Genomic DNA, 21,816 nt, shown 5'->3' on the forward strand with positions numbered 1-21,816 from the left:
GCCGCTTTCCCGCCGAGGCGCGGAGCGTGAAAGGAGCGAAGCAGCCGGTGGTGGGAGAAACCACTGCGCCGGGGAAAAAGGGGGGCTTGGGGGGGGCGAACCATCGCGGAGCGGGGGACACACACCCTCCGTGGCGGGGAGAAACTGAGGCAGCGAGGGGGAACACCCCGAAAAAGGGGCTGGGGTAAGGGGTTGGCCCCTTGGAGAGCGGGGCCCCCATTTTCCATCTGTATTTAGTCTGAGACAAGCACCTGGGCAGGCCGCCTGACATCCCCCCTGAGCCACCGTGTTCACCCCATGCTGAGAAAAGCACGAAAACCTGACAGAATTGCACCGTAAAAGCGTCCTGTTTCCCTCCCCGGGGCAGCGGAGAGGGTGTGCGGGCACGGTGCTGGTGTTTTATTTCTCAGTATTTCCTTCTTCCTGCAGAAATCGGTTATTAAAAGGGTGGCTGAGGATGTTTTGGCCCTTTGGCCGATGTGAGGCCAAGGTGGGTGGTTATTCGCCCCTTCCTGGCTGGCTCTGCAGTGGCTTGGGTCAGCGATGGAATTCCTCCTTCACTTCACTCCGTCCCACCTTGGCTGAAGGAGATTTGCTCTGTCGTGGACCCTCGTCGAGGCAAAACACCCCCGCAAAATCAACCTGGTACCAACAGACACTTCCAGCCCAAGCTCACCTGGGCTAACAATGACAGAGCAAGCTGTAAAGGAGAATTAAAAATAAAAGGATAACATCGATTGGGGCTGCCCTCTCCGATTTCTACCACATCCTTTCTCCAGAAGCGATCTAGCACCTCTTTATTTTTAGAACCACCTTACTTTGTGTCTAACCATCCACATTTGTAACCTGCAGCTGTTAGCAACAGAAAAGCCTTTCAAATACGTTAAGAGACAAAAGAGACGTGTGTGCGCCAGAAAAAAAAAAAAAAAAAGATGCAGGACTTCCCCTAACTGAAGAAACGTGGTGTTTATTCAGGCTGTGCGCATACCAGTACAATATAACTATTCTGAGGAGACTTTGCACAATGGGTGGCAAAGAGGAAAAGCTGCTTCTGGCAAAGCGGCATCGCCACGGGCAGCACAGTCTCGCCTTTGTCGCATTCAGAAGATCCAGAAAGGGTGAAGCACTGCAGTTTCATTTATTTCTCCAGCAGAAAGACTTTGTTAACAATCTCAAACCTGACAAAAGGGTGACAAACATTGCAAGACATGTTTCTTGTCAGCAAGCAACCTGAAAAAATACTCTGTTGTGTAACTTCACACAAGGTAAATAAAAGGTAACGTCTCTTCTCTTTCAGACAAGTCTCATTTAAGTTACTGATACAATAAACTTTTAATGCTATATTCCACAAACTCATTTTACAGCAAGCATAAAGAATTTTAACCAATATCAGCATTTTTCACAGATAAATTCCTTTCACAGTAACAGTGACACAGTGGCAGAATGTGCTTTGGACGGTTTTTGTCACAAATACGCATGCAAAGGCTTTATTTTTTTGGTCTGCATGGGATCTCACCTGCTCATCTCTCTCATCACGCCCTTTCACACACAGCGGGCACACAATCAATTTATTGTAATATGAAAATACATAGGTAATTTACTGTAAATTACTGTAAATTGCTGCAGGTTGACAGGGTTAGGAGACACAGAGCTGGTTGGCTTGAGGGGGGCAAAAAGGAATACATGGGCTGTAGAAGCAAGAAAAAGCAAAGACAGAAGAGCAGCAGGAGCCACAAAAAAAGCAAAGAATCCCTGAAGTGCTGAGCTGCTCTAAAAACCCATAGCGGATGGTGGATGGAGAAAATCTCAGCTAGAGATGGGAGCAGGGACAGGTTTTTGAACAAGGGGTGCAGAGAGCTCTCAGATCAAGCCTGGTGGTGAAGCAGCTGGAGAAGGGAGTGTGGTGAAAATCCTCCCTCAGGACAACTGTGGTGAAAATTCTCCCTGAGGAACACCAGGCTCAGCCAAGAGCACATGTTGCATTAACCCTTTCTCCTAGGATGCAGCTTACCGCTGAGGGAAGGAGCAAAGGGGGGAGATGGGGACATGCCATCCCTTCACCAGCTCTGTGGGGGGATTGAGGTAACGCCTGCCAAAAGGCTTCAGGAAAGCGCGGTGGATTTTCCTACAAGATGACAAAGCAAAGATGTTGCTGCCAAAAAAAAAAAAAAATTCCACCCCTCAACTGTTGTTGGCAACTGGAGGGCACGTGCTTCTAGTAGGAGATTATTCTGCCAAGCACCAACACGCCAGTGCAAGAATCACCCCAGGGCACACACTAGGGCACCTTTATTTCTGTAAAATACTGCTTTTCTCTCCAAAACAGTTGTTTGAGTGAAGGAAGCGTGCAGGAGCAAGGTCAGGAGCAAGAGGAGCTGGCTGCTGCTGGCTGTGCTCCCTCTGCCGGCACGGAAGCAGGGGACTGGGATGTTTGAAAGCTTTCCCACCAGGAATGAGTTATTAAAATCAATGTCTGAAATGTGGAGCTCAAGGTATTCCTCTTCCTGAACACAATTAGCAGTTAGAGTGGTGGAAAAAACCACACCCCCCCAATCAGCAAGTTTAAGATGAAGCTCAATGCAAGGGGTAATTTGCAGTGGACACTTTAGCCTAATTATTTATCTTATGCAAGGTAAGAGCAGCATGCCCTCCATTAAAAAAAAAACAAAACAAAACAACACCCACATTCTAATGCCACAGAATGGTTATTCTGAACATTCAGTGCATACAGAGGGGAAACTCCTGCTCCCATCACTCGCTTCAGTCTGAACACACACCACACCCTACGCAGAGCACAGTCTGATTCAGCGAGCGGTGGGCTGAAAATTCAGCAGGACTCCAACCCGACAACATGTGGCACCCCCTAAATAAATACAGGGCACCCTCAAGGAAAAAAAAAAAAAAAAAAAAAAAGGTGCACTTCCCTATGAACCCTGTACAGGTGTCTCCACAATGCTTAACAGATTATCCTCCTGTCAAACCCGCCGCTGGTTTGGGTTCCTGCTGTTTAGTCCCGATTTGAAGAATCCTGGAACACCCTCACCCCATCAACCACCACAAACAACAGCTGAAAGGCACAGTCGCCTTCCTAAATGTATCACACAAAATATATTCTCAATAAGGCAAATGTGCAAGTGGTGGTTCTTCATTTATTTACTAGCAGGTTTTGGCCACCACTTGGGTATACTCGCAGTGAGCTTCACTTTATCACCTGCTATATTTAGGCAGAGTGGTTCATTTATATTAGCTAATCTCAGCAAAGCTATACCAAATTCACCTCCTCCAGCTCGGAACTTGCCGGCTGATTTTCCTGATTCAGTTAAAATCTCGGCACCCTCGGGAACGCTGTCCTTGGGAAGAGGAGCTGAAAAGTGGATTGGCAGCAGACGTTTGCGAATGACACCCATGTGGTGGGTCCTGGCTGTCAACTCCTGGCCGATGTAACAGCCTTTGGTGAAGCTGATGCCGTTCATGTAGGCCAGGTTGGATTCCAGCGGGAGGGCTACTCCAGGAGGGAGATCTTTTACACCTTCAGGAATTCCTAGGAAAAAAGTAAAACCAATGGGTAAATGCGGTAAGATCTTCGGTATTTAAGATCTCTGAAATATGCCTCCTCTGTGAGTTGTAAAACCAAGAGAACCCATAAAAAACAGTGTGAAACAATGAACTACCCGCTTCTCCGGCTTGGGCCTGAGTGAAATCATTAGCTATAAATGATGTTTACTCCAAAGGGTAAACAGAGAACTGCACTAGAACCTAATTTCATGAAGATTACTGCACTTCACAAGCACACCTGGGGAAATTCAAAGCACCCCAAACGACTCCAAGGCACCAACTTACATGTAATGCCAAAGGCATAATTCTTCTCCCCCACACCCCACAAGTAGACTTGAATGTCAATACGATTTATTTTCTTCAAAGCTAAAGAATGTAAGTTGGCCAACTGCCTTTGTTAAAGCCCAAATGTTGAACGTCTATATAAGTAGTTGTTCCTTTTGTGACACAAAAATAGTATTTTTTTGAAGCAGAGCGTTGGACCCAGCCTGCCGCAGCAGCACAGCAAGACGAGCGCTGGTGTTTCAGGCAGGCGGCACACCCCCACCATCCAGCCCAGTTTGATCCATTAACACCTTGCTTTTCCAAACCAGATGGATTCAGGTTTAAGCAGAGGACTATCATCTTTCAGTCTGACAATTAATATAATCCACTATCTGCATGGACACAGTAAACTCAGTGGAAGCTCTGCGCAGGCCCAGGGGCTCCAGGCATTGAGTTCCCTCTAAAATCAAACACCCGCCCCTTGGTCTCTGAGTTAACTCTGCAAAACCAGTCATACATTTTTAGGAAAGTATGTTAGGGTGTTTCCTTTTCCTTCCTTAGCGACAAGGAAAACACACAGACTGTGTGTAATCCCAAAATAATCAAAATGACTCAAGCCACAGAAGTTTCCCTCTAAAAAAATGAATAATCCTGTTTTTATTTTGCTGTTAGCATTCCTGACACACCACCTCATAATCTTAGTAACAGGAAACTGTACCCAAATACTGATTCTGCCACCAGACAGAATTATAACTACCAGATCACTTTTATCCTCAAAGTAGCAATTTACTAACAAGTCAAACACATTGTGACATACCAATGCGGCTGTCATAGTTTATTCCTCTGTCTTGTATCAGCATATGGACTCTGATAATACAAAGAAACTGTGATAATACATAAATAAATAAATTTCCCAAAATCCAGTGACAGTGTAAAACAGGACTTGGCTTTACCTTGTTTATACCTGTGCCTGTGGTAATCCTGAATGTTTCCAATATGACTCCCAGGGATAATCTCCAATAGATTTGCTTCCTTTTTTGTAATCAGTCTCCAGCCCATGACTTCTGTTCTGGGGTCAGGAGTTAAAATCAGAGCCTGGTCTGCACATTTAGCGAGGGAACTGTCAATGTCTCCAGCCTGCTCCCCAGGGATGACAGCCCACAAAGAGAGGTCAAGGCAAGGGGTGATGTTTACTTTCCTCCGGATCTTGTACAATTTCAGATGTTTTTGTATGGCGTCCAGCACGCTGCTGTCACACTCCAGCAGGATGTGCGGCTCTTCTTCTGGACTCTTGTGAAGCCTAAAAAAGTAACACCTACAAGGTCAGAAAAACAAACCCCTGCCGTAGCAGAAGCCAACATGCTTTATCTTGATCCTGGTGTGAATCCAGAGATCTGGGGAATTTCACCGAAGGCTGCTGGTGCACACTCAGCTCCCTGAAGTGAAATATTTGAACTTTTTCAGCTATCCAGTTCCACTCTTTTCCATCAAATGCTGCCCTCACCTCTCTCAGGGACAGAAACAGGCCTGGCCTTACAGTTTTCTGTACCACTCACGCTTAATGAAAGCAAGGTGGCTTTCAGCAGCAGGACAAGCTTCGTTCAGCCGTGCCTTTGTTATCCCAAAAGAAAGGTTCTTTCACCCAGTATTAAGCCAACACACACAGGGTCGAGGTCTTTCTTTTATTTCACATCTGTGCAGAGATGGGTGCTAGGTGGTAATTCCACAAAGCTAGCACGCCAACGGGACTTTCCGCGCTCTATTTAGACACAAAACTTGCAGTTAGTAATTTTCCAAGTCCGTCCTCTCTACGATGATTGGTTAGTAATTTGCATACAATTCTAATACTGCTGACACAATACCATGGATGCTCAGGGGGTTCTTCACCTGGGCAAGGGTTTTCTTGACCTTTAGGCATGATTTTAGTATTATAATGAGGGTAGTTCAGCTAAGGATATATGGACCTTGAGTTTGCTTGCCAAGTTGGCGATGTATCCTCTTCAAGGTCTAATTGCTCCGGGATGTCCTTGCTCAGAAGAAGGTTATCTACTTGTTCTTCTGATTGGGGATGCCTTTGGCTTTAACATATACAAAAAACATCTTTCTTGACCTAAGCATAACATCGGTACATTGGTCTAAAAGTTTAACCTTCAGCACCTTCCATTAGTCACCACGCCACGAACCCCATTTCTCACCGACACCGCACCTGCATCGGGTGCCCGTATGACATAATTATTCTACGTCACACTGCAAACTAAGATTATTGGAAAATAGACATTTGTGGAATAGAATCATTAAGATCAATTTAAGATGTTTTAACCATTTAACAATTGTGCTGCAGAACAAATACTGATCTGTGGAGGAATAGTTGGAATAACTGTATATTAAGATAAGGCACTCATAACTAATCTTTCTGGAGATGGTTTGGCCTTGTAGTGGCAGGTACAAAGAAACATAAAGGTAAAGAAGCTGCAAATGAGCAACAAAACCAGAGCAGGCCTTGAAGGACAAGATGTACATGACCATAGGACTGAGTTTTCGCATATGTAAGGGTCAGCTGGTGAACACACCGAAGAAGACTATGAACCTTCATCTGAAGACCCCCCAACGACCACCAGCTGACATGCACAAGAGACATTGACATATGCTAAATGAGTTCCCGGAAAAGTTATGCATATGATAAAAATGCAATGAGTATGTATGATTAAGGTAGTATAAATGCTTGTTGATTTCATTCTCTCACACACACATTAGTAGGAGCTATCCCCTGCGTGTCCGGCGCTGGAATAAAGAATGCCTGCTTTCTAAAACTCCAAAATTGAGTCTTAGAGAGTGAATTAATTACCACTTTCTGGTAACAACATGGCGTGCCGCGGTGCCGGTGACCACAGCAAACCGCTTCGTTGCGGATACGGCCCGAGCAGACGAGGGCTGCTTTAAAAATATTCAAGGTCGCTCCGCTTTTCCGCTGGGGTAAGTCACAGAGGTGGCAGCCGGTGATGGAAAATACACAGAGTGAGCGCTTTATTAGGCGTTAATTTATAAGGATAAGCCAGGAACGCCCTGGAGGCCGATGTGTGATACAGGCGCTGACAGAAGCGAGCCCGCCAAGGCCGCGCGCCCCCGTTTCCCTGGCAACAGGACACACACGCCCCCCCCCCCCCCCCCCCCCCCCCCCGCCCCCCGCCCTGTCAGTTGGTCTCGCCCAGCTCCTCCCCCCGCCCCTTCCTCCCGCTTGGTCTCACCTGTAGAGGATCAGGTCATAGAGGCAGCGGCCCTGGGCGTTGAGCGCATGCGCGTAGAGCGCCCGCGGCCGGCCCTCCAGCCGCGTCACGTCGTGAGTGAGCAGCCCCTGAAGGAAGAGGGCGGTGTCGGCCCCCTGCACGGCCAGCAGCGCCCGGCCCAGCGGGAAGCAGCAGCAGCAGCAGGCGGCCGCCGCCCCCCCGCCCCGCCACAGCCGCCGCAGCCCGGGCAGGCTCGTTCTTTTCGCCGCCGCCGCTCCCGCCCTTACCAACATGGCGGCGGGCAGAGCCGAACGCTGTCACCGGGCTTCGCCGCCGCCGCCGCCGCTCGCCGCCGCCGCCATCTTGTGTGTGGGTGTCCGCGGGGAGGGCGCCGCCTGCTGGAGGGGAGGAGGACCCGCCCCCCCCCCCCTCACTCCGCCCCCTCCCCGTCAGTGTCTGTCATATATCGGGAAATTTGGGGACCCCCCTCCCCACGCCCCCCAACTTGGCCCTCCCGCTGCTCAGAGGGACATCTGGGGTCCGGCTTCCCCTCACATGGAGAAAAAAAAAAAAAAAAAAAAACAACAAAAACCTCCCTACTGCGGTTTTTGGAGGGGGGTGCTGCCCAGACAACCTCTCCCCTGGCTGATCTCGGCGTTCCTGCCCCCCCCTTAGTCGTTCCTTCCCCGGCCGAGCCTTTAATCCCTTGGAAACTGCAGGCAGATCGGGGTACATACCCATTCCCCTCCAGTGATATTTTGGCTAGCCTGCTGGAAAATGCTGCTGCTCCAAACTCTCCTGTTTTCGACTCTATTTTAATGCTCTGTTACTTCTATTTCATTAGAACCCATCCGCTGCCCTCATCCTCTTTTAACACTCTTGGGGGAAAAAAAAAGCTCAGTAGCTCCATTCTGGAATAAATGATAGCGTTTGACAGTGGGAATTTCTACTAAAGCGGCATTGCACAGAGTTAAAACCCTGCCGTTCAAAGCGCGGAGCTGAAGGTGCTGTTCCCTTGCCTCTTTAATATTCGTTAGCGCTGTGGGAAATGGACTCTGAAGGGTCTGGGCAGCCCCGGGTTTAGCTGCAGCTCCTTACTCTGGAATTCATCCCGCAGCTCAAGAAACGGCCCTGAGCCCTGCCTGGCATTTGGGATTGCTTCCCTCTGCTTGCCGTAATTCATTTTAAAGGCCGTTCCACCCCTTGCTGCTGCCAACACCAGCACGCGTGTGGCCCCGCGGGGAAGGGGCCCGAAATGAACCCTGAAAAAAAAAAAAGAACCATCAGCATTCAACGAGACAGGCAGCGCCGGTGCAAACCCACCGGACCTTAAAAACCCCAAGCGAAGTGGGGCTCGTTTTTTTTCAGGAGGTGCAAATGCGACGGCAGCAGACGGCGCATTCAGCCAGCCAGCCCTTGGGCAAGGACCCAGTTTTCCTCATGTGCCCCAGCAGTGATAACCTTATCGCATATATCCCCGTGGGCAGGGGGGACGGATCTGCCGCCGGCGGGGGCTGAGCGAAACAGCGTGTTTCACCCCTAAATTCAGCGTTAACCCCGCTCGGAGGCAACGCCTGTCAGGCAGCTGCGCGGGGAGGGCAGGTAGAGAAATAAAAACAGGTAGAGAAATAAAAACAGGTGGAGAAATAAAAAAGGTGGAGAAATAAAAACAGATGGCGGATGTGATTCGTGGTGACCTTGGCGGGCAAACGCGCTCTGCCTGGCTGCTGGCACGTAAAAAATGGAGCTGAGGAAACCCACCTTCCTCTAAATTGGAGCTGAAGATGCAGAGAGCTGGTGACCATCGTTGTTTTTACTTCCTCTCCTTGGAAGGGAAAACGTGCCAAGAGCAGGAGCTGCGCTTTCCTTTTCAGAAGTCCGGGGACAAAGGGGAAAGTCACGTATCTGGAAACACAGCTGGGCTGAGACTCCACGCTCCGACAGGCACGGTGGGACCTGCAGCCAGATCCAGCTCTGGCTCTTCTTTACCCAGTCCCACATCCCTCCTGCACCCACCCAGACGTGGGGACAGGCGGTGGCCATCCCACGAGCCCTTTGCCATCTCGCAGTGCTTGCCCGTGCTGCCTCCTAACCATCACACGTGTTGCATGAAACCCCACACGCCACATTTGAAAGGGTGGCAATGGAAAGAAACGTGCAAGTAGAAAAGAACCAGGAAGCCATTTGAGCGTTTTTTATTTTATTTTCCACTTCCTAGCGCTTTTATTCACTTTTCTCTGGGTTTTGTTTTCTTTCAGCACACAGTTATGCTGCCAGTAAACTAGTATTTAAAAGTTTGCAGAGGTCAGAAACTACAGCTCTGCCAATTTAGTGTGTTAAGTTGGCTCAGGAGATAGTTTGAGGAAAGCCATAGCATGGTCAAGACCTGCAACACTGAGAGTCCAGGAGAGGTTTGTGCCAGCCCTCGCTGAGTGTGTGTCTTTCTTAACTAAAAGTAGGGGACCTGAAACCTGCTCAGAGGGACAACATGATTCCCAGAGCTTTCCCTGAGATTAATTTGGCAGACATTGGGTGATTCTTCCCTGTCCTCCACATTCTTCTCCCAATGCTGTTTGGATGAAGTTACAGTGACTTTAAAACCCACTAGCACAGCAGAACCTGCCCGCGGCGGGATCAAATCCTCCTGCCTTTGCTCATGAGAGCAATATTGCACTTGGCTGATACTCTCCCATGGGATTAATACTGTGGGACTGAGTAATATCATCTCCCTTGCTGGTATCCGCGTTTGGAGCAGAGGTTGCATCTGACCTGCTGTGCTTCAAGCAGCAAGAGTGGCGTTGCGTGGACTTTTCTGATGTGTTTAAAGCTCCCAGGCGCAGCCACGGATCCTTTCCTTCCCACCCTCTGAAGCCACAGTCTCAGCTCAGCAACCGAAAGCCTGATAAAATGAGTCTGTGTCCTCGGTTCTCTTCTGTGTGTCTATGCTTTGAAGGCAGTGGAGGAGCATCAAAATGCCTTGGTGCGGAGCCAGATTGGCAGAGGCAGGGGGAATTTTGAAAAGCAAGCTCTCTGCGATGCTCAGTTGGCTTCTGCCAGAGTCTCTGGCATAAAATATCTAAAGTTATACTGGGAAAACAGCCCTCTCCTGTATGGAATTCATCTACCCAAATGTGGACATCCACACCCGAGTGGGTTGGGCTCCTTTGATGGAGTTAAAGACACTTTCAGGATGCTTCACTTCACCCCAAAGCCTCTGTGTAAACTGAATCACATCAGCTGCACCCAAGAAGTGCCCGTTCACCCCACGGACTGCAAGCGGTCCTGGGGGGGGGACCAGCTCCGTGCGGGCATCTCATGGGGGTGGAGATCCACCTCTCCTCTGTACCTAAGTCTCGCCAAGTCACGGTGAGACCATGAAAGCTACAGCTCCCTCTTTTTCATGATACTACACCCACCTCAGCTTGATGAATATTCCCCCACCAGTTTTGTTGGCGGTGTTTGTGGAAGGAGAGCTGGCAGCACGGCGTGGCGGGGTGACAAGATGCAACGTCCCCAGCTAAGCCCTACCCCAAAGGGAACATCCCCCAAAATCCCCCCTCGGTGGAACAGCTCTCACCCAGGCAGGTGTGTTGGGGCAACTCAGAAACCATTCCCACTACTAAGAAAATGGTGAAAAAGGGCAGATGTTCTCTCTGTGTTCCTCACGGGTCCCTGGGCAGTTGCACAAGCTGCCGGCAGCCTCTTGCTCCACCAGCTTTCCTCTCTCTGCTCTCTCACCGCCCAAAACCCTGCCATGTCTGGGGCTTGCTCTCTGCCACAGCAGCAGGACAGCCCGTGGCTCCCACCCGTGAGGGCTCATCGTCAGCATTTATTCATCCATAACTCAGCTGCACTGCCATAATGCAGGGATAACTGCTTTCTCCCTGCAGCCAGCCCTGTGGGTTAATGCTATTATAATAAACTCATTTTCTCCAGCTTTTTCTCGGGGTGCTAAGCACAAACTCTCATCCACCAACCCACGTCAGCTGGAATTATTCAACCCTAATCCTGTGCACGAAGTACTCCCCAAGCTACGCTCCAGGAGGTCAGTCACAAGCAGCCAGGACGTGGGGCTGCGGTAAACCATAGCAGCACTTCTGGCACAGGGACAATATTCCACAATCTTGGGGAGGAAAAACATGGATTGTGGCTGGCATGGGCAATGCAAAGGCCAGTGAAGATAGGGGGAAATTGCAAGAACAGCAGGCTGGACACAGAAATAAAGCAAAGCGGCTAGTTGAGTTTGCAAGGAGTGAGTCTTTGGGCACCAAAGGGGCTGTTCTGTGCTAGTGGGGATGAAAATGAAGGTAAAGCTGTTATTAGCATTTCCCTAGGGGGAGTGATTAGGAGCCAGTGAGATGCTGTTGACAGGAATACTGTCTGCAGCATGGAGCAGCTAATAAAAAAGATGGGTCTCGTAATCCCAGAGAGAATGAGATGTTGGCGAGTCACTGGTATTTTCAGCCTGGCTTTCTAAAGAAATGATTTTTTTGTTTTTTGGATTTTTTTTTTTTTTTGCAGTCGCGCTGCATGTTCCCAGAATACAGGCAGATGGAGGCTGCTTTTGCCATTCCTCCTCCTACTGAGCGTTAGACTGAGGGGCCCCATCACCCTGTGGCTCTGCTCTCCCTCTGTGGACGCTGTCCCCACCACATTCTCCAGCAGCAGCAATTTGGAGGTGACCTGGAGACAAGAGATGAGGCTGCTCCTCACTCACTCCCTGCTGATGCCTGTCCCCTGAGCCATCGGGGCAGGACGTGGCTGCCCGTGGGTTGGGGCACAGAGACTTCAAGCAAGCCTGGCAGTGAGGGATGAAGGCTGCTAGTGAGGAAGGCTCGCTACAGGGTTAATTTCTGCATGACTGTGGCTAGCAGCAACATCAGGATAAGGTCAGCCACCCACGGGTGCTTCTATGTCTGAGTAAGTCTGGTAGCAACCCAGCAGCCAACACCAAGAATAAGTTCACCATATTCCTCAGACCTTGCTGGTTGGAAGCACAGCTTGTTATTTAGCAATTTTCCTTTCTTTTGGGTGTTTTATGTAGCGCTGCAAAGGATGTGAGCTATGAAGCTAAAATGCTTCTGACTACTGACCCTCCTTGTGGACTTGTTAGAGGATCCTGTTCTTCTCTGCCTCGTGGTGGGAGCTGGTCCTCCTCATGCCAAAGAAGTTGTAAAGATAACACAACTGCTGGAGAAACAGAAATAAACATGTTTCTGTCCAGAATTTGTTTCCTGGAGACTCTTTGGACAGGGGTTGCGAGTGAATGTGCCTGTTATTTAATGGGAGGAGCAAAGACTGAGGTCCTTCGGAAAGGCAGGCTTCTCACAAATCCTCTCCCATCATTTGCTCAGCTTGAATCATCACTTTCTCCCCAATTCTGCAAAGTTTTCTTGCTTTTGAAAGTACAGGCTTTCCTAAGCTGTTTCAGCTCCATGCCTGAAGGAATTGTAGGCAGTGATTCATCAGGGAGACAACACATCCCAAACAACTAGAAGGTCAACTACTTCTTAAGGCAAAAGTATTTTGCAGTGATTTATAACCATATCTTGGAAAATAGAGCTCTTACATGCCTAAAACAGGCAAAGAATAGATTGAGAAGAAATTCTTGTCATCGACACTCATCACCCTTCTCACAGAAACATCACACGCTTTACCTACTGTAACAAAATGTAAGTTTTATTCTGTTTTATTAGTAATGGATGTGGAATAGCCAGTTGAAGAGTTGGACTGCTGTATCTTTCTCTTTTGACCAGTGTTTAATATTCTAACTACAGTCCAGATGTAACATTTACACTGAAAATTACAGATTCAACCTCATACTCAAAACATTTCTAGTACAAATACAGTCAGTACATAAAAAAAAATGAGCAACAAAAAAAAATAACGACCCCAGAAACTTCATAACAGCACAGACTGGTTATGGCCTTGAGTTAAATTCAAGTATTTCCCAGTGGAATGCAATGCAAGCAACAAGGTAATCGGGCTTTTACGTGGGACATTCGTGGCCCTGAATGGTAAGAACAGAAATATAAGTGTGGGCACTTTATCTGACCAAGTTTAGCAAGAGAGTCAACATTTACAATTAGTTCAGCTACAAAGCTAAACCCGTCTTGCGTGTGAACAAAACTACTTATCTGTTAAAAAAAAAGAGCAAAGTGTTAATTATGCTACTGGTGTTTCTTCTGTGGCTGATGCTGCCTGTCGTCTAATTGAAATTCCTCGAGATGCTGGTTTAGTTTGTAATTGTGGTGGGTTTTTTGCTTGTGGTTGTGCTTATTTTGCTCTCTACCCTTTTCAAACTGACATGATAAAGAGAGGATTTTCTGCTCCTGCCCTGAACGGAGTCGCTCCTGCAGAGACATTAATGCATGTTGGTGGCTTTTGTGGCAGTGACTTGTTGGAAAGACACAGTATCTTAAAGGCTTTAGAGGCCAGAGGGTGGAGGAGGATGGGGGGAAGTGAGCAACTTAGTATACATAATAATAATAATAATAATAATAATAATAATAATAATAATAATAATAATAATAATAATAATAATAATAATAATAATAATAATAATAATAATAATAATAATAATAATAATAATAAACAACCTTTATATTTCAGGGCTGTCTGACTCATGCTGGCTCCTGCGTGCGGCTCAGATGGGATCTGGGAGGACTGGGGTCCCTCCTCCCCAGGGTCAGAGGAGTCAGTGGTGTTCTCCAGGCTGGCAACTTTGCATCTCTCCCAGGCAGCCCATGACACCGAAGCAATCGTGCCGGGAATGTGCCTTTGTGCTTCTGTCCCTGTCAAAACTCTTGGAAAACATGGGAGAGCAAGAACAGCTCCCATCTGCGGAGCATTTTATGCAAGGAAGTATTTCAAGTCTGACAGATCAGCAGGGCTGGCTCGAAGGATGGCTGAGAGGGGGGTTACCCTCTGCAAATCTGCTGCGGGGCTGACAGCTCGTTCAAACCCCCTCCCCCCCTCGGTGCACTGGGTCTGTGGTGTGAGAATAAAAAGGCAGTTTGAAGGAGGGCAGGAAGATCCTGACTGTACAAACACGCATGTGAAGAGGGGGAGCAATCCCAGTGCCTGCAGAAGGTGGGGTTCTGGGGAGGGCCCGGGTGGCAGATGGGCACATGAAGAGGAGCAGAGTGGGAAGGTGGCCCAAGGACCTGTAATGCCAGACTCCTGGGAAGATGTGGACTGGCTGGTGGTGGTTGAAAGACACCAAGAAAAAGCACGCTAGAAAAGCAGCCCTTGGAGAAAGGTTGATAAGACTGGAGTTGTTTAGCTTAAAGCAGACTTGAGGAGGGTGAAACCAGCCTTCAAACACCCAAAAGCTTCTGCAGCCATTAAAGGCATGAGATGTTCTCCGTGGCTGCTGAGGAGAGGAGATGACAGGAGTTGCAGCGAGGGGGGGGTTCACGTTAACCATTAAGGAAGCATTTGATGGTGGCAAGTTGGGGGAGAAGCTTTTCCAGCTCTGTTGCTCTAAGTGTCTCTGAACCTGCAGCCATGGAGCCCAGGGATCTGCTCCCGTTGGGCACTGACCAGCTATATTGTTGGGGAAGGGGGTATAGCTCTGCTATATAAAGTGGATTTAATGATTCAGTCAGGTCCCCGTGATCAGGTTCTGGGGTTTCTGGCTTAAAACCTGCCCCCTGCTCTTTTCCCAATGGTGAGGCCAGGATGATTTCCTGAGGCAAGAGCCAGGGAGGCATCCCTGCATTTGATGACTTGCCGGTAAATCTACAAGTCATCGGGAGCTGAGGGGCTGATCTGAGTCATCAGGAAATGCTCAAGCCATGTCTGGGTCTGAGGGAGGTGTCGCTGGTATGGGCAGGAGAAATCCAAAATCCAAACTGCTGCACAGCACAGCGCCTGCCGGCGTTGCATGAGAAGGAGAAATTTATCCGGGGCTGTGATAGAGCTGCTCATTTCAGAGGAATCAGAAAAAAAGAGCAACATCCAACCACCGCTTTCCTCAGAGTTTCCCATCCTTCCCTTGGGAGCGTGACTTTAAATACACACTCTTTCCCATGGGACACAGGGCTGGTGATAAACGAGAAGTCACGTCGATGTGGAGGACGAGCTTGTGCCCTGGACAGCTGTAATTACTAGGGAGCAAATTTCCACCCAGCGGCACCTCTGCTTTCCTCCCCAGCAGCCCTGGCCTGTGGACCTGTGTGCATTTATATTCATAGTAGCATCACCGTCAGCAAACAGCCTCTCCTGCATTTGCCAGTGCAGCCCAGCCCAGGAGGACAGCACGTCCCCTCACGTGGGACGGGGACCAACAGCACGCCCGGATATGCTTGCCTCCCCACCGCCGCGGTGTGAACTTCCTGAGCCTTTCATTCAAAATTCACAGCAGAAAGGCCGTCCCTCCACGCGACAGATGTGTGTTACTCCTCACCATCGCTGGTGGGGAGTACAGTGATCCTCCTCCTGGATGCGGTTGCCCTTTTTCAAGAGGAAGATCTCTAACGACAACAGGCAGCACTCCAGGCATTTTACCGATGCCTTCAGCAGGACTAGGAACAAGCCTGAAAATCTTCCCCAGACTGTTCTGCAAAGCCATAGTGAATATTTACAGCTGGATACCTCATAGGATGTTTCTTTCATTTCTTTTTAATCCTACTTTTTTTTTTTTTTTTTTTTTGCTGCCGGCACTGTTCTCTAACGGCACGGCACAGCTCAGTCGAGGTTCCCAGGGGCAGAAGGCCATACCCAAATTCTCTGCCCGTTCCCAAGACTGGCCAAAGGACCCAGCCACTTGGGGAACAAGCGTCCTCAAGTTTTTCAGGGACCGATCTCAGGGACGTGAGAAAGATGCCCAGCAAGAAGTCATATAGATCCCACGGATAAGAAATACTGACACAGGGACCTGGATGCGACTTTGGGTGGCTGGAATGGACCTGAGGGAACAGCTCGCCACAGGGATGGTGCTGTGTTTGGTGAGGATTTACTTCTTTCACGTTAGGTTTGATCTTGAAGGCTCTGCTGATTTGGGTTCTCCCTGGTGGTGAATCAACCACTGGACTCTTGGGGGGCTTGCAAGAGCATCTGCCAAGCCACAGGCATCTTGGGAACATCCCAGGGATGAGACCTGCTCTGAGATGTGGCAGAGTAGGGCAGTGCCTGCTTTCATCCTCTACTATTTGGCAGGAGATGCTCCCTGCTCTCCCATTGATGAGGTTTTATTTCTATTTGTTGTTACTGGAGGGGTACAAAGCCACAACCCCGCAGCTATGCAAGAGACATGGGATGAAACCACCCTGACAAAGCACATCCTCAGCCCTAGCAGGAGCCTTGGAACTCAGCAGCTTGGTTTTAACATGCCCCCAGATTCCTGTAGCTGCACGAAAACCACCCTAGAACCAAGCTTAACTCAAAAAGGTCCCCATGAACTAGTGAAAAACTTCCTGCTACTGTCCTGGTCCTGTCCCAACTGAAACCAGATCTTCTGCTAAGCCCCCCGAGCAAGTGTGTGAAATCTGCCAGTTCCCCAGGTGGGACTGGAGGCTGGAAGCCCAAAAAACTGCTCCAGGATGAGGTCAGCCATAGTCCTGGACCAGGCGAGTTTTCCCAGGGGAGGTGGAAGGCTGTAAAATTACCAGAGGGTTGATATTACATTTATGTATATCTCTCTATGTCTATATTCACACACACATGTTCATATGTGTCTGTATATATACGTATATGTACACACGCACCCATCATATACACACACTACGCATAGACCTGCTGCCTGCCACTATTTATAAGGGTTTGATTAAACAGAAAAACAAATTTGCCAGCACTGATCTTCCAACCTCTACTCCTACTCAGCAAATAACCAAGTCAAAACCCTTTATGATTTTGTTTTCCTGGTTGCATAAAGGCACTTTATGATGACGTGAAGCGGCAGTTTGTTAAAACCACTGTAACTGCTGCGATTCCCATCGCATCTGTGGCAAGTGCTGCACAGGCACCGATACAACACAATGTCACCGCTCGCCCCTGCTGCACAGTTTTTGCTTCGGTGCAGAGGAACAAAAGACAAAAACCTCCAGCGCTGTGCTACACTTTTAGGTCTCCCTGTGTAAGACAGTCACTGCGTTTCTGCCCCGTAACCTGACGTGGGTGCCAGCTCACGGCTCGCAGCATCGAGCGATGCCTCCGTTTCCAGAGATGCATCTAACAATTCAGGCAGGACATCAGCTGTAGGCATGTCAGGAAAGTTCATGCAATATGCCGGTTGTTTTATTTTCTTATCAAGGGATCGGAAATTAATTTTGATGAAAGATATTTAGTAATTAAACACCGCCCAACCTGCAGCCCTCTAGCCTTGCCGTGTAGGAGGGGAGCTGCTTGCTGTTGGCCTGACTTCTCTCCCGAGCCACCAGCAGCTCCCACTTCCCATCACAGCGCGTTGTCCAGTCTCTGCTGGGGGCTCCCGTGGTGACCGAAGGGGTGGAAGACGCGGGAGGGGTTTGCTGTCCCTCGCCGGAGGTTTCCAACTGGAGAACGTGTTGGAAACAGGGAAGAAATGTCTTTTGTTAATGCACTGGCAGACAACACTAAATTGGTCTGAAACTCCTTCTCTCTCCTGATTTCTATATAAAAATCGCGCTTGTTCTCTGTGAAACGAACGCAAGACAGTGCTGAAAAAACAGAAACAAACCAAAATAAAAACCCCCGCTTTTGATGCCCTCTTTCCTTTTAGATGAAGCTATATCCATACAGACGTCTTTCCATCTTTACTGCTGGAGCTCCCTTTCTCCAAGCAAGCCTTGGGTTTAGCACCTTGTTTCTCCTGGGCGGTGTTGGCCCTGTTCTGCTCTACCACTGTGCCGCCCGAGGCGGGACTGCTGGTTCGAGAAGGTTGCGTGTTGGCTTGGGTGCTGCTGTAGCTCTGAAATGCTATGTCTAACTGCTCCTGGGCCACTCGCAAGTGTTTGTGAAGGGTGGACAAGTCTGCCGGGAGGTTCTCATCCGGGCTGGTGCACTGCTGCTCCTGAGCGACGTTAGCCAAGTTCTGCTCGTGAGCCATCAGGCTGTTGGGGATCTTGGTGGACTTCTCTGATTTCACCACCAAGTTGTACTCAGGAGGGCAGGAGATGTTCTTTGGGTAGGCATAGTTGTAGGGAGGCTGCCTAAAGCTGTTGATTTTCCGGTTACGAATAGCATCTCGGATAGTCCCAAACCCCAGGTGAAACATCTCGCACATGTTGAGCAATAAGCACAGGCAGCTCACAACATACATCACCAGGAGGAAGATGGTCTTCTCTGTTGGTCGGGACACAAAGCAGTCCACAGTGTGAGGGCAAGGGACTCTGTTGCAGACGTAATAGGCTTCTACCTCAAAACCGTAGAGCAAATACTGCCCTATCAAAAAACAAACTTCAAACGAAGCTCTGGTAAGTAGCTGGAAGACGTAGATTTTCATCAGTCCTTCTTGCTGGATGCGCCGCCTCCCATCGTGCTTTTGTTGCTCTTTGCTCTTGGGCTTGGCTTTGGCTTTCTCCCGTTCCGCTGTGTCATCAGAGATCATGGGCTCCTCTTCGTCGGCCTCCATCGGGTCCTCCATATTGCGCACTGCCTGCCAGTTCAAAGCAAACTGCTTCTTCTTCTTGAATCCCTTGAACTTCTTCTCCTCTTCCGCCGACCGGGCGATCCTGTGGATGGCATAGCCCAGGTACATGACCGAAGGGGTGGATATCATGATGATCTGGAAGACCCAGAACCTGACGTGTGACAGCGGCGCAAAGGCATCGTAACAGACGTTGTCGCAGCCAGGCTGCTTGGTGTTACAGGTGAACTTGCTCTGCTCATCGGAATAGATGGACTCCCCCCCCACCGCCGTCAAGACGATGCGGAAGACGATGAGCACAGTGAGCCAGACCTTCCCCACGAAGGTGGAGTGATTGTGAATCTCTTCTAGCAGGCGGGTGAGAAAGCTCCAGCTCATGTTGGTCATAAGGGCTACTCAGTTATAACCTGCAGGAAGAGGGGGGGGGGGGAGATAAAAACCAGAGCTGTGAGTTAACATCTGTGGCTGCAGGCAGCGATACGGCTGCGACGCTGGCACGTCTGTGAGAGGTGAAATCCTTTTGTCCCTAAGAGGCACCCTTCACTGCTGCGGCCCATCTCCCCGGGACCTGTGAGGGACCACGACGTGGGGCTGACCATGGGAACGCGGCGTCGGGGAACGAGCTGTGCCCAGCGTGGGGGATGTGCTGCACCACCGTAACCGGAGGCAGTGATAGCTGGTGGTACTAGCTAAACGCGGCTTAATACCACGACAAGCCACAGCACCTACTAGCTTCACCGTTACCCACTTTGTTGCCTGTTTCAAGAAGCTGATCATCTGTAAGAAGGGTCTGGTTGGCTGTGAAAGTGAACGCAGAGGCACCATGGAAGCCGCCTAGGCACAAAAAGGTGCTTAACTTGTGATAATCCCTTGCTTGTACGCCATGGGCTCAAGCTGAAAGCGGGAATAGAGAATGCTGCCCACATCACAGAGACTTGCACTGCTGAAATATCTCTCGTTAGCAAACCCAGAAAAAATGCAAAGAATCAGCAAAAGAATGGGAATATTTATGTTTACGGGCTGGTGGCCCTTTTAAGTTCCTTTTGGAAAAAAACAAAACAAATGTTTAATCAAAAGCAGACTCTTTTAAAAATAAACCTTGAAGAGCTTTCAGAGAAAACCATGCATTTATTAGACCTGGACAGCTGGGGAGGAAGAGCTTGTAATAACCATTTTGTGTTTAGCATAACTTGCAATGGGGCCTCAGCCCGAGCTCTGTGGGTGACCCCAGGCATCGTTAAAGGCAGGCAGCAGTTTTCCTGCTCAACTGGCAGCAACCCGGGCAGATACCTGGAGATAAGAGCGATAGGGAAAGCGCTCAGACCTAAAGAGCACCGCGGCAGGGGATAGCGGGGCTCTCCAGGGCAGCAGAGGATGGGACCATCCTTTCTGCTCCCCTGCGTCCTTCCTCTGAACCACCCTCAGGCTCATCATGGGGTTTACCCACCTTGTTTCCAGGCAGACACCCGCTGGCAAGCCGTAATTTAGGTGTCTGAAAGCCCAACCCCAGCCGTGAACTGATGCTTGTGATTGCACCCCGCAGCAAAGGGCGGTTGTGTCGATGGTGAAGGTAGGAGCCAAGCACACGAGCGTGGGCACCGGTGAGTTAGGGCAGAGTAGCACATGGCAGCGGTGTGTTATGGCTCAGTAGTATCTGCCCAGGCACAGGCTACTCCCCCACGGTCCTCCGCGACCAAGCAGAGGAAGAGAGAGGAGCTGTTGTCCATACGTTGAAAGAGCATGGACATCAAACCTACCCCTCTGTGCTGGGGGAGTGTGGCTGAGCGCAGGTAAATATCCAGGAGGGAGAACGATGCCGTGAGGCATAAGCCTCGTCCTGACCTGACTTTACTGGTTTTACTGGCTTTACGCTTTTATGTGGAGACACAAAATTACGCTCAAGGGTTTCCCTGGCACAAGCCGGGCTTTGAGCCCATCGCAGGGTGGGAGCAGCCACGGGCACAGCCCCACGTGGGAGCGAGAAGGGAGACGTGCCTTTCTCTGTTCTGCACGTCAAGCCTTTCTGGAACACGATTTTGCTCAACGCTGCTTCTTAGGCCAGGAGCCAAACAGCGCTGGTTGGCTCAGCCCGTGTCTTTGTGCTGCCCCGGGAGGTAGCAGCGCGGTCCGAGGCTCGAGATGCGGTGAAATTTTTTCCGCTGTCGAGGGCTCTCGAGAGCAGGCAGATGGAATTTTCTAACCCTGCTATTTCTAGATCAAACAAATCCTCTGCGAACCCAAACCCCCAACTCTTCACACGCCAGACCGAGACTGTGGGAGCACTCTGCAGATGGTGTTATTCTTGTCCTGTAGCCGGAGAAACTGAGGCAGGGAGCAGAGAAACAGCTCGCTCCGAGCTGGGTAATAAGCCAGGAGAAGAGCTGGGGAAGTTCTCCTCTCTGCCCTTAATTTACCTGGTGAAGAACAACAGCCTTGAAAGCTGCCAGGACCAGAATCCCCATCTCCTGCCCCAAAAGTGATGCCTTGAACCCAATGGTCACTACAGAAATGCTGCTGCAGATATCCACTACGGAATTCAGCCACTGCAGAAGAACGTGGAAAGAGATCCCCACTGAGCTATTCTTTATTTATTGAGAAAACCGGGTTTATTCAGGTGTGGGATGGGAAAGCATCCCCTCTGAGTGCCTTTTTGCTTCTTTAGACTTGGTGGATACACTTTAAAGCGGCCCTAACCCTTCCTCTCATTTCTGTCCCCATTCAGATACGGGCAAAACGGGGGCATTAAATGATTTGCAGGATTAATCCGGGCACTCGGCCAAGCTCCGGCTGACGGGGGGGCTGGGAAGGGAAGACCCCTCTGGGTGCAGCGATGGCCCACTGGGGGATTTAGTGCATCCGTCCCTGGAGCAGCCGGATCCGGCCAAGGCTGGGGCTTGGATTGAGCACACATCGACCCCAGCTTGGCCGGCGCCCATGCGGGTGCTCAGCCACCCACCAACTCCCATCTGCATCCTCAATCCGCTGCCTACCTCAAATTGTTCTAAAACACAGGCTTCAAATGCCCTGCGGAGCAGTTCTTTTACAAATTTCAGTGCTCACCTAAAGGGTTTATGAGGTCTACACTGGGGATAATTTACCATTTTGCAAGTGTTACTCAAGGACACAATTCCCAAAGCTCAGACTCGTCTCCCAACAGCCACTTGCTGGGGCAGGGAGGGTCTGGTCGAGGTAATGCTGTCTTCT

General features: G+C 49.7%; 2 protein-coding genes across 9 annotated transcripts in view; both read right to left on the reverse strand.

The window, feature by feature from the left end:
- Positions 1-947: 947 nt before the first annotated feature.
- Positions 948-7,525, reverse strand: IBA57 (iron-sulfur cluster assembly factor IBA57). Of its 3 annotated transcripts, none has more exons than XM_042802093.1 (4): positions 7,331-7,513; positions 7,065-7,171; positions 4,773-5,119; positions 948-3,541 (listed from the first exon to the last, which is right to left on the reverse strand). In XM_042802093.1, exons 1-4 carry the CDS (start codon positions 7,334-7,336, stop codon positions 3,150-3,152), a joined length of 852 nt encoding a protein of 283 aa, XP_042658027.1. In that variant the 5' UTR covers positions 7,337-7,513; the 3' UTR covers positions 948-3,149. The 3 variants fall into 3 exon arrangements, with proteins under 3 accessions (XP_042658027.1, XP_042658026.1, XP_042658025.1); XM_042802092.1 differs by having other exon boundaries at positions 948-1,178; positions 3,278-3,541; positions 7,065-7,460; XM_042802091.1 differs by having other exon boundaries at positions 7,065-7,525.
- A 5,176-nt stretch (positions 7,526-12,701) lies between these two features.
- Positions 12,702-21,816, reverse strand: part of GJC2 (gap junction protein gamma 2) — a 39,885-nt gene continuing 30,770 nt past the window's right edge. For all 6 annotated transcript variants that reach the window (XM_042801733.1, XM_042801734.1, XM_033011561.2 and 3 more), the window contains one exon: positions 12,702-19,019. In XM_042801733.1, coding sequence (XP_042657667.1) covers positions 17,752-18,999 — 1,248 coding nt within the window. In that variant the 5' untranslated portion in view covers positions 19,000-19,019 and the 3' untranslated portion in view covers positions 12,702-17,751. The remainder of the gene's footprint in view (positions 19,020-21,816) is intronic.

This window comes from Tyto alba, unplaced genomic scaffold (assembly GCF_018691265.1).
Source record: "Tyto alba isolate M040663 unplaced genomic scaffold, T.alba_DEE_v4.0 Super-Scaffold_38, whole genome shotgun sequence".
NCBI lineage: Eukaryota > Metazoa > Chordata > Aves > Strigiformes > Tytonidae > Tyto > Tyto alba.